General features: G+C 36.6%; 1 protein-coding gene across 1 annotated transcript in view; it reads left to right on the top strand.

Annotated features, from left to right (window-relative positions):
• Nucleotides 1-803: 803 nt before the first annotated feature.
• Nucleotides 804-19477, top strand: part of USH2A (usherin) — a 1082898-nt gene continuing 1064224 nt past the window's right edge. The window contains exons 1-2 of the mRNA XM_044004202.1: nucleotides 804-1288; nucleotides 8555-8720. Coding sequence (XP_043860137.1) covers nucleotides 804-1288; nucleotides 8555-8720 — 651 coding nt within the window. The remainder of the gene's footprint in view (nucleotides 1289-8554; nucleotides 8721-19477) is intronic.

Below are 19477 nucleotides of genomic sequence, written 5' to 3'. Positions count from 1 at the left end.
CCACAGGCTGGGAGATAAGGGGGTAAGGGGCAAAGTGCTTTTCAAACTTCAAGTGTTAGATATTTGTGTGGCATGTAATATCGATAGAACTCTTCTTTTCTTAAGTGGTGGTGGGATATTGGGTGCCAGAGTCCTTGTAGACAAATGGGACATCTTGTAACTGCTAGGAGTATTACCTGGGATTTGGTATTATGCCAAACAGTGTCAAGGTATCTGTGGACTTGAGAAAATTCCTTTTGTTTTTAAACAATCATCAACAAATGACGACATTCCAATATACAAAGAACAAAAAAAAATATGAAATTGTGAAACTTACATAGCTTTTTAAAAAAGCATATATTAAATATATCAGGGAAGTAGCAGTTTTCTGTCTTGTTTAAATACATTTACAAAAACACAAGCTTAAATACATTTTTAATCATCTAAACAAGTTAATTAAAAGTAACTTAATCAAGTTACTTTAGTCTTCAAATGTCTACCATCCTTATAGAGGTAGTGCTTCTGGCATAGTAGGTAATTTAGTGCAAAATTATTGTTTATACTTAGGAAACTCTTAAATTTAGAACTATAGGAACTCTTTTCAGACACTTTTTGTTTTTGGTTCACAGCAGCCATTTTGCCACCCATGTGTTCATCGTTGATCAAGATCTTGGTATCTCTTCAGTGTGAGAACATGTCCTGCGTTTTCCGAAAATGGAGCATCTCATCGCTTCTTAAAATGCCCTGCTTCCAAGTATTTGCAAGCTAGTGACATCATTTATTTAGGAACACTTTGTCATCAGAACACTTTTTTTTTTTCAAATATGAATTACCTAGCTCATTCATGGGACTGTAGGTTCTTGTTTCATGTCATTGGGACATTTATTCTTGCCTGTTTTGCTTCCATACCAGTAGCTAACTCAAAGGGGCTTTTCCCAAGGCTTCAAAATATTGGAGCTTTAAAGAATGTTTCAGTCGTGCCAACCCAAGCAACATGTGGACTACCAGTCCGGAGTGTTTTCTGTCACAGCTCTACAGCTGCTGAAAGTATTCACTACTGTACCCAGAAGTTTTGTATTCAAGAGTGCCCACACACATCTTCCACTCCTTCCTACATCGCCCTTTTCTCATCAGGCCTCAGGAGCTGCATCACCACAGACAAAAATGATTTGCACCCTGGCTCCCCTAGCAATTCTACAAGTTTTATTTTTGGTCATCTCAAAGATTGCTTTTTTTTGCCTCATTCTCCAAGGCTGACGGCATCATTTGCTTTAGCTGTGTGGCTGAAACCTGAGCAAGAGGGTGTAATGTAAGTAGTGATGCGGGTATTTGCTTTCCTGGTGCTCTGAAAAAGCAGGAGTAGGGATGATGGTTATGAATTGTAAGCTAAAAAGAAAAAAGGGCAAAACTTTGAATTTTTTTCATGGAAAAGGCACACTTTTCGGATAAAAGAATAGGTTCTGTTGTAAATTACAATTTTTTTTTAAAGCCACCATAGGAAGGTGGAAAGAAGACTTCAACATCAGAGGAACTGTATTTAAATACCATTTCTGATGCTCATTAACTGTGTGGTTTTAGGCAAGTCTCAGCCTATTTGGGCCTCAGGTTTTTTTTTAATAAAAGGAGTTTGGACTAGGTGACCTCCCCCTTGAAAATTAAGATCTGATTCCTATAACATAAAATACTAAGTTTTGTATATGAAATGAGCCCTCAAGGAAAACAAATAGAACTGGAATGACAATGAAATGAATTCAATGTACACGTTCATGGCCACCCTTCTATTTCAACTAAGGCCTTTTTCATATTACTGAAAGGCCTGCCCTGCAGCAGCACAGTCTTGCTTACTGATGAAGCACATGTTGGAAAGTTATCAGATAGAAAAAAAAAATTGGCAGCCTCAAATTCCTGATCTAGGTTTGTATAAGCAAGCCAAACCTAATAACTTTTTTCCCTATGGACAACATAGCTTTTGTCCTCTTCCCTGTCTGGTGTCTGTTTCTTCAATTAGTTAAGAAAATAGAGGTAATTGTGAGCTATTCTCAAAGGCTTTTTTACTGTCTGCCCAGCAACAATGCCTTCAATATGAAGCTGGGGAGGGACCTACTGTTTCTCTTATGACCATTTTGTGTTCTGATATGATTAAATTCTCTTTTTTTATATGGTGGATGTCACAAACCTTCTTAACCTAATCATCAGTAAATTTGTTTCCCCAATATATTTTTTATCAGATTTGAATACTTTGGAAATATTTATCCCAAATCTTTGACAGTGTCAGTATAGGTTTTTTTTTTGTTTCTTTTTGTTTTTGTTTTTTATTTTGGCGAGTAAATGAAGCTAAAAACTGTACCAGATGATCAGTTTCAAATGCTGAATGAAAGTGGGTAGTTTTAAATTCAGTCTTAAACTTGGAGTGAAAGTCCCCAATCTACTTTTACCTGCCATTTTTCTTTAAAAAATAGTTTAAAATCCCTGTAAATCACAACTTAGCTTATATAGTAAAGCCTGAGGTGTTTTGGAAGAATGTCCCTTGACAGACAGAGCTAAGATAAAATTTTCCTTTCTCTTCTCACACTGACACCCTTATGCCAATTTCACCTGCCATTGGCATAATTTCACACAGACAAGATAGAGCAGAATTCACTGAGGAGGGATCATGAGGTCTTTGGTTTTGAGTGTTTCATGCATCAAGGTCATTTCCATTCTCAAAACCATGATACCTATGGGGATGGGGGAAATTTCGGGGTGTTTGTACTAGATAAGTAAAATAAACAAAATGTGGATTATCCAATTATTGTTTATCCAGGAACAGAATAAATCCAGTTCCTAAATATTTTGCTACCTGCTTCCTCTCACATTTATTATCTACCAAGCTAGTATGTTTACAAGCAAACAAAATAGCAAGGAAGACAATCAATAACATATTAAGAAAAGCATTTTCAGTAAGCTTTGGGAAATAAGGCTGCATGTGGTAAATACATTCTTGAGTAATGGTCAAACCTCAATTCTCACTTGTGGATTTAAATTCAAGAAAATGAATGGAGGAAAATGCTTCTTGGATTGCTTAGGTGTATACCACATGGAGGCAATGGGGCTGCAGAGGAATTTTGGAGATCTTTCCCTTCCATATCTGAGTTAGAAATGGTAAATAATTGGAGAGGTAAAAACTAAATAGAAACAAATGTGAAATTTGGGATTTATATAGAACTCTTTACTTTGTTTTGACAGGCATTGAGGGTTAAGTGACTTAATCAGGGTCACACAGCTAGTAAGTGTCAAGTGTCTGAGGCTGGATTTGAACTCAGGTCCTCCTGAATCCAGGGTGGGTGCTTTATCCACTGTGCTGTCTAGCTGCCCCCTAGAACTCTGTACTTTGAATTACTCAAAGTTCTTAAAAATCTTTCTGGGTAACAATGTGTACTGAAATTTAAAACATGGCATTTTCCCCTTACAACTTTGTTGTAAAAGAATTGTATCTGTGTGTGTGTGTGTGTGTGTGTGTGTGTGTATACACACACACACACACATACTACATATCATATATTTATTTAATGTACGTAGATTTAAAAATGCAATTTTAAAAAGCCTCTTCTCTCTGTTCTCCCCTACCTCACCCAGAAACAACATAACTTCACTTTCATTTAGTAAACTCTATATGACTCAAATCTTGCTTCTCGGTTTATTGAACTGTACCTACTGCACTTTACTCCTTAATCTCTGACATCAGAAGGACTGCTCTATTGATGGTTTGTCAATTTGCCTATAATGGCTTGGTTAACATCTTAACTGCCTCTAATTTGCCAGCAGAGAGTCCCTTCTAAACTAATGCTTAACCTTCCCAGCTATAGTAAAAAATGGAAATGAGGTAAATGCCTCAAATGAAAATGATTTTTCTTGAGAGATGAGCAATATATTCCCAATATGAAATATGATCAAGGAAGAGTGGAGCAGTATGACATGATGGGGAAAGCAGATAACTTCTCAGCAATTGCTAACTCATATTTTCATACTACTGTGGAAAGAACATTAGATTAATATTTAGGAGGCCCTAGTTCTAATGCCAGCTTTGTCACTATCAAAGTATGTGAGTTTGGGTAAGTCATTTAATATATCTGTGATACGGTTTCTTCACCTATTAAATGGATAGCTTCTCTATTTTATATGAGTCATAAGGCATTGTGGTATATTAGCATACTAGACTCAGTCTTGAGACATAGGTTTGAATTCTACCTGTGTGACAGTGGGCAAGCCACTTAACCTTTTCATCTTACTTTCATCATCTCTAAAACAGGAATAATTCTTTTTTGTACCAGACAAGGTTGTTGTGGGGCTCAGATGAGTTAATGTATGTAAAGAATTTTGCAACCTTCAAAGTGGGGGTCATTATTATAAGGCGCAAATGAGATGATGATTTAAAACTAATAAATGCTAGATAAATAGAAATTTCCAAAGCCAAAATATCAATACAATAATGCCAGAAATATTTAAATTATCTGTGGAGTTGGCTTCTTCACTGATACTGTTCAACATTAAGGACCAGTCATTGGTACTCACCAGGGTATTTATATACTGCACCTCAAACTGTAGAATGTTGGATAGGGGACACCTAGTTCTCTACAGTTTTGAAAGAGTTGATGACATCCATCCCCTAATTTCTTTTGTAGGTGGCAGTACTCCTCTCATAGAGGTGTGGTACAAGTGAATGAATTTATTTAACAACTTCTTAGGATTAATGTTTAATCAGCTGTGGGACATTAGGGTATCCTGATTGGTCACAGGTCTCATAGAACCTCCTCATATTTGGCAGAGCCATCAATAATGATGCTTTTTGAGTCTAATCATTCAACCAGTTCGAAATTCATCCACTTGTACTCTTATTGAGGCAATATAACCCCATCTTGTCCACCAGACATGCGTGAGATACTTTTTCACAGCGTTGGCCAAAATCCAGGAAAAGTATATCTATAACATTTCCCTAATTTGCCAGTTTAGCAACCCTGTGAGAGAAGGAAATGAGTTTAGTTTGCTTTGACTTGTTCTTGATCAAGCCATGCTGGTTCTTTCTGATCAGTTCCTCTTTGTCTAGATGTATACAAGCTCATTCTTTAATTAAATTAATTAATTAATTAAATTTTTTTTTGTGGGGCAATGAGGGTTAAGTGACTTGCCCAGGGTCACACAGCTAGTAAGTGTCAAGTGTCTGAGGTCAGATTTTTTCCCCCTGCTTTTGTGTTTCTTTACTTTCTGCAACAGACATTTATTTTATTTTTTCCAGTTACATGTAAGGATAGTTTTCAACATTCATTTTCATAAGATTTAGAGTTTCAAATTTTTCTCTCTCCCTCCCTTTCCTCCCCCCTCCACAAAACAGCAACCAGGTTATATATGTACAATCCACAAAGTTCTTTCCATGGGGGTGCTATGGTCAAATTTGAACTCAGGTCCTCCTGAATCCAGGGCCGGTGCTTTATTCATTGTGCCACCTAGCTGCCCCCGTCATTCTTTAATTTTTAAAATTAATTTTTTTACTTCAATTAACAAGCATTCATTTTTCCTCCGTCCCACATCCACTTCTCTTCACTGTAGGGTGAGGAGTGGGGGGGCGGTAAGAAAAACAAAATCCTTATAACAAATATGAATAGTCAAGCAAAATAAGTTGCCACATTAGACATGTCCAAAAATATGTTATACTTCTGCAAATTTGGTTCCCCAAACTCTGTCAGGAGTTCTAAGAAACTGTGGCGTGTGTAGTGACCACAAGCCAGTAAAGCCATCTTGGCAGAGGGGTTAGACCAAGTTGAGGGAAACTAACCAGCCTCAAAACCATTGGTGAGTTAGGTGGATGCATTTCCCAAGCATGTGAAGATTTTCTTTGACAGAATGGACAGATGAGAACAATTTGTTCCAATGACCATGAAGGCAGTGGAAGCTGTGCCCTGGAAAGCTTAGAGCTTGCTCAGGCATTGAAGATGCCAAGATTATCTACTACATTCTAGACCATTGCCACTCATTTTGACTTTTGTCTTGCTACTGGACTTCAGTGACTCTGGAAGAGAAAGTGAGGTTGACAACTTTGTGCAACTCTGCCTCACTTAAATCTAATTCATAAGCAGTTCAAGACTTCTCCACAATGTCATTGGTCCTCTTCAAAAATGAAGAACCAACAACAACAGCAGAGTTTGTCATTAGTTGTCTGGAGTCATTAATAAGCCCTTTAACAAAATTCTCAATATTTTTTCCCTTTGGCATTTGTCAAGGTCATTGGTTCATAATTCTCAGGTTCCATTATCTTCTTTTTTTGAAAATCAGTATCTGTTGATGACCTTCAAGGTCATCTAGTTCAATCCCTTCATTTTACAGACATAGAAACACATGAAGATTATGTGACTTGCTTGTGTTCACTAAACAAACATCAAGGGTAGAAATTGAGCTGGTCCTGAGCTGTACTTATCCTATTCTCTATAATCTTTGAAGTACTACTGATAATTGCTCAGTATCCAAACCCACTAGATTTTCATTACCTGTAGAAGTTGTCCATCTGGACCAGATGATTTGAATTCATCAAGGGCAACTAGGTGTTTTCTTACTATCTCCTTATTTGTATTATTAATTTTCTGGTAGTTATTGCTGTTTTGACTTTTCTGATCCAAAGATCACTCCCTCTAGTTGAAATTCTTATGGTAGAGTTCTCATGGGGCACAGCTGCTACTTTTTTATTACTACCATTTAATTTTAATTAAATTTCCATTTTTCAATGAATAAAACAATTTAAAGTCAAATGTAAACTATGTTCGGATTATTTTGGTTTCTTTGCCATTGAATTAGCCATATGTCTGCATCTTTTCATAAATCAACAAACACTTAGGAAGTATCTACTATGTACCAGACAAATATAAATCAAGAGCTTAGTATAGCTATTTGTTGGGTGTGAGCTCCATCTTGGAATCATTTTGAACTATGATCTGTCTTTATTACTATTAGTTATCATGAACTTTGTGCTAGTCATATGTTAATAATCTCTTCTTGCTAATGAATATATTACCACCATATATTAGATCTGAGACATCAGCATTTTGTACCTAGAGCCAAACCTCCATAGACTTCTTTGGAAACCATTTTTCATCATCATGGAGGTAGGCTAAGGTATATAAAGAAATTTTTCAAGAGAGTACACACTTTGGGGGCAGCTAGGTGGCCCAGTGGATAAAGTACTGGCCCTGGATTCAAGAGGACCTGAGCTCAAATCCAACCTCACACTTGACACTTACTAGCTGTGTGACCCTGGGCAAGTCACTTAACCCTCATTGCCCTGCAAAAAAAAAAGAGAGTACATACTTTGAAAAAAGTTCCTAAATCACTTTGGCGAAGAGGCCTCTCCCTGACAAAACTTATCTTTCCTTTGAAAACTCTACCTTATTTGCCAAAATCTCATTGTTTGTCCTACAACTCTATGAATTTTGACCAAAGTAGTATTTTATTGATTTTCACCCTACAGTTTTGTGCAAAAGATCCAGCAGGGTAGTGTTGCATGTTTGAGCAACAGTTATCCTTTGGCATATGGTATTGCCCCTGACACTGTCTGTTATTGAACCATTAGCCATCAAGATAGAGGTCCTGTGGCATTCTAAACATAGTCTTTCTCAAACCATCTTAGAAAGTAGAGCTTTACTACTTTGTAACCCAGAGAAAAGGAGATGAATATCTGAATTCATAGCTCAATTTTCTTTCTTCTGACCCAGAAGATTTTAACTGGACAGTCACAGATGTTTAGGTGTCTGCAATGAAGGGGATCTGAAGAGCCTGGCTATGTGAGCAGGTCAGAAAGGGTGTTTCTCTCTCCATAGCTGTTGTGGATATAGACCAGATTCCTAGAGTGCATCTGAAAACACTTCTGTTATGGCAAAATGACTTAGGAGTATTTAAAAGTGCTCTCATTGAAAGATTAGCTATTGTCTTCAAACAACACTGCCTTAAGTTTAGAAATGCACAGAAAATCATCTCATGGCCTTTCACAGGGGTGTCAGCTAACTTTGGGTTGACAAGTTTGTGATGGGGCAGGCACCAATTGCAGCTGTCCATTTCATTGTGGGAGTTAAATAGAGTGATTCAGACTTTAGGGCTAACAGTTTAGAGCCTTCCATGGGCACTAAATTCTCTTTATATGAAAAGAAAGGAAAAGAAAGATGTGCGCTGGTGACTTAATACCCAGCCGGGATGTACTGTGTTGTGCAGCTTCGTATAAAAGAAATAGCAATGGAACTAATGAGCCAATAGCCTAAATGTTAGTTTTTGCAGAATGATTTCAGCCACTTTATTTCTTGTCATGAATCTCTAGTGAAGGATGATGAAAGTCTAAAGAACATGATATAAATTAAATATTCTCTCTTTTTTTTATCAAGGATTTTTGTTGTTGCTTGAACAAAAATAATTTCATTGTATTTTTTTATTCTCAGCTCTCTGTCACTGTGCACTTTTCTGAGTGGTGTTTGGGGTTGGTTTAACATCTCTGCATTGCACAGTGCCTTTGTGCATCTGGCTGGATGCTGACCTTTTCCTTCTTTTCTGGTTGCTTTCTAAGGTGTGTTATTGAAAAGGCCGTGGACGGGCAGATTGTGTTCAAACTTACAATCTCTGAGAAAGAGACCATGTTTTATTATCGCACAGTAAATGGTTTGCAGCCTCCAATAAAAGTAATGACACTGGGGAGAATTCTTGTGAAGAAATGGATTCATCTTAGTGTGCAGGTGAGTAAAATAAAAAGTATTTAACATTTGGTTAAACACAAAGATCTATCTTCCTTTTTTCTTCCTTTTAAATGGCATCTGTTCACAAATCCCTTAATAGTATTCCCTTTCTTTTCTGATTTTTTGTTGAATTTATGTGATAACTGAGGTGAAGGCATCAGGAAATATTTAAATAATTAATGGATCCTTGACCAGTTTTTCTTCCTTGAAAGTTAGCTATAAGACTATTTGCAGGAAAAAAAAAAAAAGTAAAATGCTTTGGGGGGGGTGTATTATCTGCTTGGAGAACATTTTGTTATTTTTCTTTGGGCTTATTTGCATCCTACTTCAAAATAAAGTATAAATAGCTTTTTGGGTCTTCAGTACTGATCTTATCACTTACAGTTGTATTTAAGCACTGTACTTGTTTTTTTTAAAACTAGTTATCTTTTCTCAGAAAACATCCTGAAAGTATGAATAAAATTTGTTGGATGAAAATGCTGACCTTAGAACCAATGAACTCAGATGTACTGTTATCTTATTATTGTAGTTTTCAGCTGTATTTTCAGCTGGCTTAGGAAGCTGCTGAAGTCTGAGATGGCTGGGAGAAGACATATAAGAAACTTGCTATTTACAGGCCTGAGACTAAAAACGGAGTTTTTGCTTTTTGTTCCTTTAGGGGATTGCTAAATGGTCCTGTACTGCCAGAGGCAGCTCTTTCCTTTCATGACAGAGTAGCCATACCTGTATAATACATCTCCTAGAATCCATTCTACTTAAAGTGGCCAAGGATGAGTGGTCTATATGAATGAGTCCTAAATGATGAATACGTTTGTTGTCTAGTACCTGCAGTGAAAATTGGCTTTTGTTTTTGACTTTTGACTGATGAGGTCTGTTTATTCAGTGAGATACTTGTTTCATATTTTTAAAGATCATTTTTGGGTTTTTAACATTACTCAGAATGAAGTTATTTGAGGGCCTTGGAAGGATATTGCTTTATGAAGTAATCTCTCAGTGGAATAGTGTTCTATGAGTCTGACTTATGACCCCTCTTACACACCTGATCTGCTTAATGTTAGGTGCCAAAGGTAGGTCAAGAGTTCTTGATCTACTCTCTCCTCTGACAAGGTTGTTCAGCCTCATCTGTTCAACTAGTACATCCATATAAATGACTCCTAAATTTGTATGTTAGCCTGGACCTCTCCTGGACTCCAGACTTACACATACAACTGGTTCTATTGGACATCTTGGGCAAATGTCCCACCAGCACCCTAAACTCAACATAGTCAAAGCTGATTACTGTTTTTCTTCTAATGTACTCTTCCATTTGTCCTAATTTTTGTTGCTTCCCAATTCACTCAGTATCTACCTCCGAGGCCACTTGTCTTTCTTTCTGCTTGTTTTTGTATTTTTGGCACTTAGCATAGTGCCCAGCAGATAGGTGCTTAATAAATGCTTATTGACTGATTAGAGGCAATGAACATTGGGTTGAATTTGGTGTCAGCATTGCCATATGCTACCTGTGTGACATTGGGTAAATCCCATCTTTGGGTCTTAGTTTTAGTTTCCTCATCTATAAAATAAGGGAGGATGGCCCATGTAAACTCCAAGATTGCCTCTTGCTCTAACTCTGTTACTCTATAAGTAAATATATGTCCACTATCACCATCATGATTGTTTTTATGCCATTTTCAGAATCTGATCTGGTTTGTATGATGTGACATGACACATGACCACATGAGTTCCTTTATACTGTCTTGTTTTACTCTTTATATCTGCAGCACCCAGAACAGTGCTTTTTATACAGTAAGTGTATAATAAATGCTTTTTCATCATTTATCTATCATATCTCTCTGCTCAAAAATCCTTCAATGGCTCCTCCTGAATAAAATTGAAATTCTTTTATCTGTGACTGAAGGTGGCCTACATTTTGAATATGACACAAATAATCACTTTTGATCAAACATTCAGCCATTAACCTATCTTTAAAGCCCAATTCTATTTTATTCCCTTCCCTAGACTCTCTGCTGCAGGCAGATTAGGCTACTCTTTACCCCTGATTTCTATTATCACTGTGCCTAGAATGTTTCATTTCCACTTTTTTTTTAATCTGTTGAATTCTCAGCAATCCTTTAAAGCTCAAAATGGATATTTTCTTTTCCACAAAGCTTTCTCTACCCCCTGCCCTACTACCATAATAATCTTTCCTTCCAGAGATCAAAACATTGCACCTGTCTGTTTGAGTTTCCATGTATTAGTGTGTATTTAGGTTATCTGTGTTTGTGTTATTTCCCCAGAGTAAGTTATAAGATGTACAAGTTCAAGGATCATATCTGATCTAAACTTTGTATGATCCCCAGCTCCTAGCACATTGTTTGGCATACAGTAGGTACTTAATAAATGTTGATAGAATAAATTAATGATTACATATAAAAAGCTGGTTTCCCTTATATTTACAGGGCTCAGAAGATAATGAAGACATGGCCAAAGTTCTACTTTATGGCATTAAAAAAAATAAGCAAACCAACCAACCACCACCACCACCACCCTGTGTCATACATTAATTCACCACGTAGTAGCTGCATTTGTGTCCTCTTTTTTCAACTGTCCAGTGCAATAGAGTTAGGGTGCAATAATGAAAAATGCTAAAATAGAAACTGTCTGTGAACTAACATGTCAGATTTTTCGCATATCTCGTGCTGGCAACTAAAAAAAGACCCAACAACAACAAACTTTGGACTTCTTTATTTTGCCTGATCATATCTGGGTAACTTGGCCATGTTTTGGCAGACAGTAGTACATTAAAAGCTTTAGAAAGAAAGTTCAAAATCTAAATGCAAAGAGGTAACCAAGACTGAATTACTCTCCTGGGAGCAAAATGCTCTTAGAGTGCCTATTGAAATCAGCATTATCATTTCAATACATGTCAAATATGAGTCATTTCCTAGTTTAGGCAAAATTTCTTTATAAATCTTTAAATCTTCCACTTCTTTCAAGAAAAGGTTAAAGTACTTATGATTTAATGAGACCGCTTTACATCATAACTGTTTGACTATCAAGAGAAAACTTGTCCTTTCCAATTTGTGAAGTCCTTTTATTTTTTGCTTGAGTTTTTTTTAATGCTTTGCATTCAATATTAAAAGTACAGAATCAAGCAGTCATAAAAAACTTAGAAAACCATTAGATTCATTCAATCTATGAGAATTTGGAGAACATTTACACGTTTGCATAATTTTTTTCAAAAAAGCAAATTCCATATATGAGTATCTTCATTTACATTAAAGACAAATTAGGGAGTAGCAATTTGATTTGCAAAAGGAAATGAATTCCTTTAACCGGTGAGTTACCTTAGCACATTTAAAATATGACTACATTTTTAATAGCTCAAATTATTGACAACTTTTAAGGAATAGATCTATCGTGTTTCTTTAAAAATTGTGAGAATCAGTACAACAAAACATACTGCAGTGGAAATTGGGACACATATGTTTTTGTTCAGGCTCTGGCACTTGATGATTTTGTGGCCCTAGGTAATTTACTTAACCTCTCTAGCCTTCAGTTTCTTCATCTATAAAGTAAGGGGGCAGAATTGGATGACCTCAATGTTCTTTTCCAAATCACATGAAATTCTAATTCTACTGTTTAAGATAAGGCACTCTTGAAGAGCACTGTACCAGTCTTACTAAAAAAAAAAAATTTAGTTTTTCCTTTTTAAAAAACTTTTAAATTGGTAGTGGCATGGTAAGAGGGAGAGAAAATAAGTGCTTATAAATTTTTTTTTAAAAAGTAAGGTTAAGAGGGGGCAGCTAGGTGGTGCAGTGGATAAAGCACTGGCCCTGGATTCAGGAGGACTTGAGTTCAAATCCAGCCTCAGACACTTGACACTTACTAGCTGTGTGACCTTGGGCAAGTCACTTAACCCCCATTGTCCCACAAAAAAAAAGACAAAAAAAAGTCAGGTTAAGAAAGAATCTTGTATTTTGATATGCAAAGAATATTATGAATTCAGATTAATGGGAGGAACCCTTCTTGAATTTATTAGAAGTCCAAAATTAAAAAAAAAACACCCTGTAATCAAACATATTTCCATTTAATTTTTTAAAAGATCAAGTCTCTCTTTCTCTACCAGGTTAGAAGTATAGTAGTCACCTAGGGTCTGATTCTAGTAGTGATCAGCATGGAAGCTTTACTCTCTTCCCCCTCCTTTGCACACTCCTCCCTACCTTCCCCCAATCTGGGCTGGTTTGCTTCTCCTTAGGAAACATGGTGGGCCTCTGCTCCAGGAGGCTAAACATGTTGATGTCCATCTTAGAGTGGACAACCTAATCAGGTTTAGTCCTATTTCAGCTCAGAACTCCCAAACTCAAATAATCTACCAGCTTTCACCCCGCCCCCACCCCACGAAGGGAATGATATGTGTTCTGGACAATCATTGCTTGGCTAGACTGTATAAAAAAATACATAAATCCTTTTCTTAGGTGTCATATTCTGTAAATATTGCCAATCCTGAATCAGCTCAGGGGTATTTGGATTGGCATTGGAAAAGGAACCAGGATACCTGAGTTTAGATCCCAGTGCTGCTGTTAATTAGCTATGTGATATTAGCAAGTCACTTTATCCTTTCAGGCTTGTGTAAAGTAATGAGTTTCCTTCTTTGTAGAATAATGAGGTTGGAGTAGAGGATCTCTAAGGCCCTTTCCATCTCTGTTATTCCATGATTCTACTAATTTATTGGTTAGAAACAGGCTGCTTCCATTGTTTCTCCCACCTCAGTCACTCAGTGGGAATTAGAAACTGGGGAAATCCAAATTATTGCTAATTCTAACACAGTGTATGTAGTCTGAATTTATAGTTTCTTTTTGTTTTTGTTTTTTTAGATAAGTCGATGTAAGAAAGCTAACGATGCTCAACTTTCTCTTTCAGGGTAGCTAGAAGTGACCACAAAACTAGTTGAGTTTTAAAAGGCACTGTAATGTGGTAAACAGATCGTGGGTTAGTAGGTCTGTTCTTTGGACTTAATGTTATAAAATTTGTTAGATTTTGGGGGGGCTTCAATTTCCCTTCAATAAGTGAAAAACAATACTCCTTATTTAAAGGGAGAGACATGAGCATTGAAGTATTGGATGAATTATGGATGTTGGAGATACCTAAGAAAGACCAGGAATAAAATGTGGAAGTTTGCTTTGATAAACAAAAGATACTGATGTCTAATATTGTAACACTGAAAGATCTAACAGTTTCTATACCAGAACTAGCATTTTGAAGGTTCAACCTGTTGGAACATGATTAGTTTTAAAATTAATATTCATTTGGGGACTTGAAGCTGACATGATTGCCAATTTAAATTTCACTTTGGGGTTTAATATATTGGCTATTTCAAATTATATCAAGCTGAAATTTGTTATGCCAATTTTTTTGTACTAAAACTGGTAAAAATCAATTCAGACTTTTTTATTATCAAATGGGGAAAACTAATAATGGTAACAGACTTTTTTAAAAAAAAGCTTAACCTTCAAAATGAATCAGTACATTCTGTAATCACTATAGGATAGATTCTTATGGTATTCTTTAGGAAAAAAATGGTTTGAAATAGAGAAAGGGACTTGAGTTAGGTAATTGGCAGTGTGGTTAGGGGTAAAAACAACTGCTTAGGTGATTGGTATTTAGTTACATGCCATTTTTAATGTAGTATAGGCCAAGATTTCTCTATTAAAATACCTTTTTTCCCTTAAGCAATTCCACACATTATATAGGACAAACATCATTAAGGAATCATCAGCCTAGCCAGCCTTCTAGCAACTGTTCTGAAATGCAATAAAACAATTACTATAATTTGAACCTGATGAAATACTGCAACAGTGGTGCCAACCAATGACTTTGTGACAGGGGAATGCTAACGTACTCCATGTAATTTTGAGAGATCCTTGATTGATGGAAAACATGAGAGCAGCAAAAGGTTCTAATGCTTCCCTGTGTGGAAAAAGAATATTTGCTCAAATTTGATAAAATGAAAGTCAAAAACACATGGGCAAATACAGTTTTAGGAATCAATAGATGAAGAACAGGAGTTTCCTATTCACCAACTGTTTGTTTATAAAAAATGTTCTTTTGATTTATGCATTTAATCTGAAAGAGGGAAACTATTGATAGTTCTAGTGAAAAAGAAAATGTAATCCAACCAGCATTTGTTAGAATAGATAAACCTTGACTCTAAATTAATCTCTGGAGCGTATGCCCATGTGCACACTTCATATAAGTATTTCCAGGTACCTATTGATTGTTGAGAAATAAAATGGTTCATATGGCCTTATGAGAGCTTCTTCATTCAGTGCAACAAGCCCTGAGATGCTTAAGGGAGCTGAGAAAATGAATCTTAAGCTTGGCTCTTGCCCTATCGCCTCTGACCCAACATAATGTTGTGGTATCTGTGGAAATCTGCCCATTTCTGGAGATTTGACTATCTGTGAGTTGAGTGAGATGAGTCAGCCAAGTTTGGATGATTCTCTAGGTTTATTCAAGACCAAATGAAGTGCCAATCCCAAGAAACCCTTATTAAGCACTTATTACATGCCACACACTCTGTTACATACCAGCTGAGGATACAAAAGAAACAGACTTGATTCTGTCCTCAAGGTGCTCACTTTCTAATGGGGGGGACAATATGCAAAACCTCAGATACTTAGAAGATACATATAGAATAGATGGAAGGCAATCTCAGTGGGAAAGCATGGGGAAGGGGGATAGAGGAGATGAGGAAAGGCTGCCTGCAGAAGGTGAGATTGGAACAAAGTCAGTTGGTATAGGGGAAAAGGCAGATCAGCTTAATTATTAGTATCCCCCCTCCCTTCCAAACTACTTTGCATTTAATTACTTAGCATACATATATTTTATCAATTTTATGTATTTTTGTGTCTCCCCCATTAGAATGCAAGTTGCTTGTGAGTAGGAAGCATTTCATTCTTCATATTTGTATGTTCAGTGCCTGGCAATGAATGAGCCTATTGACTCTGACAATGTATGCAGCATATCTATAGTCCATTGACCACTATCATACCCCTTCCCCCACTGTAAAGAGAGGGATGAAGTCTCACTCCTCATTATAGATATGTGGCCTGACTATAAAATCTTAGAGCCCTAAGGGATCTTAGTGATTATCTAGTTTAATATTATACAGATGAGACAGAGGTCCAGACAGGTTGTGATTTGCCCAAAGAGAAACAATCAATTAGTGGTAGAAACAGGATTCCTGACTTGGTCCAGTGATCTTTCCATTTCACCATCTCTTTAGCATTTAGTATGCCATAAATCTCAACAAAGTCCATGCACAATAAAAACTCAAATATTTCCCATTCTTGATGTCAGAAGGCCATGCTTTATTAAAATAAACATCTAAGCACAATAGTAGTATTTGTTATGAACCTGTATGAACAGAGCTATATTGTGGTGGGGTTATAAATAGAAACAACAAAAAAAACAGTTCCTGCTCTAGGGAGCTCCCATTCTAATGGAGACAGTAGTTTATATAATAGATTTCAGTTGCTAAATTCAGATATTAAGGCCTCATGGTCCTGAGATTACAGCAGTAAGGTAAAGAATGGCACATCTTCTTTAATTTCATTGCTACTGAGGAAGCCATATCAACTTCTGAGGTTGAACCTTTTGATGATGCCAAGGACTTAAGGGTGAGCATTTTATTTTCTCATCTTCTGTAGCTGTGCCTACTGAGGACATGATTGTTGCCATGCTTATAGAATCACTTTCCAGGTTGCCTGGTGATAAGACTTGATTCCCTAGATAATTGTGGCTTCAGAGGTTGGGCTGGAAAGAGGGCCAGTTTCCCAGACATGAAACCTTTTGTTTTGTTTTTTTTTTCCAGAGAAATTTGCTGCAAAAATGTTTCCTACTTAACTTTCCTTACCATGTGTATCACTTTTTCCTCTCTCTTTTCTTTACTCTTTTAAAAATGAATAGAGGGCAGCTAGGTGGCACAGTGGATAAAGCACTAGCCCTGGATTCAGGACTACCTGAGTTCAAATCTGACCTCAGACACTTGACACTTACTAGCTGTGTGACCTTGGGCAAGTCACTTATCCCTCATTGCCCAGCAAAAAATAAACAAAACAAAACAAAACCAAGCCCAAAAAACAACAACAGCAAAAAAGAATAGAACTGGGGCAGCTAGGTGGCACAGTGGATAAAGCACCAGCCCTGGATTCAAGAGGACCTGGGTTCAGATCCAACCTCAGACACTTGACACTTTTTAGCTGTGTGTCCCTGGGCAAGTAACTTAACCCTCATTGCCCTGAAAAATAAACAAACAAACATAAATAAATAAATAAATAAATAAATAAAATGATAGAACAGAACAAAATTAACTCCCTTTTTATCCCTTGAAGACATTAGGATTCAGAAATGATAATCATCTCTTCTCCTCCATTAGAACATAAGCACTTCATCATTGTTTAACCTTTTAGGATTATTCAAATGTATTTACTAAATTTCTTTTGCCCTTTGTGTTTGCATTTCAGAATTTATACTGGGCTATGGTAGTCTCATCAGGAATGCTTAAAAATGCACTATAAAGTTAAAAAAAATCTCCTTCTGTTCCCCTTAGCGTTATACTGTTTTATTGGCTAATTAAAAAAAATCTATCTTTTGCCCTCTAAAATATCATATTCAAAGATATTATCTCTTTTTTTGTAGCTGTAACTGCCACCTCTTATGTGATTGCAATTGTGCTTTCATGGAATCTGAACTTTGTTCTTATAGCTTGTAGCATTTTTTCTTTGATTTGGAAGCTCTGGATGTTGGTTACAATACTGCTGGGTATCTTCAGTTGAGGTTCCTTTCAGGAGGTGACCAGAGGATTCTTTCTGTTTCCATTATGCTGTCTTATTTTAATAGACCTACACAGTTTAGTGATTTATTGAGATATAGTGTCTAGGTTTTTTGTTTGATCATGGATCTCTCTTGACATATTTTCCTGTATAATTGATCCTGATATTAGATATCTTATATATTCTTTAATTTTTCAATCTCTTAATTTGTTCTATTATTTGCTTTTGTTCTAATTTTTCTTGTTTCATGTCGTCCTTGAGTTCTGATGGTTCCATTCTAATTTTTTTTCAAGAAATCAACTATTTAAATAAGAATTCAAACCTTTTGCTCTGAGTTTATTTTTTTTCAGTTTACAACCTGCCAAACTTTCATTTCATAAATAAAATTTTAAAACTCTCTTCCTTTATTTCATTAGCTATTTTTTATATCTTTATATCCAATTCATTTTTATCTCAGATTCTGATTGTAGTTTTTGGGTTACTTTCTTCTTCTTAGTTTATTTCTTGGATTTCTCTTCATTCATGGTATTTCTATATTGTATTTGATTTTCTATTCATTCATCCTTTTTTGGCTTTAGATTTTGGTTTAGGGTTTTATGTTTGGGCAAGTTCTTGCCAGTCATCTTAGATGGATTATGTGAATCTTGTTTGTTTCTGTCACCTCTGTAGTCTGGACACTGCTGCTGCTGGTGATCCATATGGATAGCATATAAAAGTCTACTACCCTCCACCTAGGTCACTGGCTTTTGCCAGTGGTTGCCCACTGCAGATCCTGGACTTGAATATTCCTGTGGCTCTGATAAATCCTTGTGGGATGCTGGAGATCACACTGATTTCAGGTCATCTATCTAGCTCCCCTGTCACTGACATCTAGGAGCTGAATTGTCCTTTTCCTTTGATATGGCTTCCAGTGCTCCAGTTAGCTCACTTGTGGTTTCTGTGTCCCTATACATTAATTTGTTGGGATTGGTTCTGTCACTGCTCCTGTTCTCATAGACCAGTATCAGAATCTGGGTTAAGGTCTCTGATTACTGACTTGGAAACCTTCTCAAAGAATGGGCCAGCTGGCTTCGGCTCTATTTGCTGGGGTTCAGGCTTGCTTCCCTGATGCAGCTTCTCATCCAGCCCCCACTGGCTTCTGGCTAGTTTCTCTCAGTTCTCTATGATTTCCCTAATCGGACTTTCTACCAGCCTCCACTGGCTTCTTGCCATCTTTTTGAGCTATGGACTGGAAGGAGGAGCTTATTTCTGATTCTTGTTGGTGTTCTTTATCATGGCTCTTTTGGAAGATCCTTTTTGGCTGTTTTCTGGGGTTATGTGGTAGACCTGGCTCTTTTGCCTTTCAAATCTCTATCTTCATCATAAATCCTCTACTGTAATTTCCAAACAAGCTCTTAATATGACATTCAGTTTTCCAAATGAAATAACTAGGAAATAGCTTAAACAAGAAAAAACAAAACCCTTTAAGCAACAGACCTGAAGTTAACCTCTCTTTTTTCTGTGTCATGCATTTTGGTATCTAACTCAGCTCATACTTTATAAAACACCTATCTTCTTCCCTAATGCTCCTAAAATTATCTGCAGATTTAAAGGAATTATTCTAAATTTTAACTTCAAATAATATAAATTGTGCCCATGGGATGTATGCTTAGTATAGAGTGCTGGAATAGCAATTGCATAAGACAGAAGACAGATTCTTTGCACACTAGCAGACATTGCAATGTGCCTAGTCCATGGTTAAACATACCCAAGATAATTTGGATAGACGTGTGAGAACTGTATTTTAGCATTCATTCCATCTTTGGGACAAAGTGAAAAAGAGAATTGAGGCGGGGACAGCTAGGTGACACAGTAGATAAAGCACCGGCCCTGGATTCAGGAGGACCTGAGTTCAAATCCAGCCTCAGACACTTGACATTTACTAGCTGTGTGACCCTGGGC

This window comes from Dromiciops gliroides, chromosome 4 (genome assembly GCF_019393635.1).
Source record: "Dromiciops gliroides isolate mDroGli1 chromosome 4, mDroGli1.pri, whole genome shotgun sequence".
In the NCBI taxonomy this organism is placed as follows: domain Eukaryota; kingdom Metazoa; phylum Chordata; class Mammalia; order Microbiotheria; family Microbiotheriidae; genus Dromiciops; species Dromiciops gliroides.
This window is presented reverse-complemented; position numbering and strand designations above follow the sequence as displayed.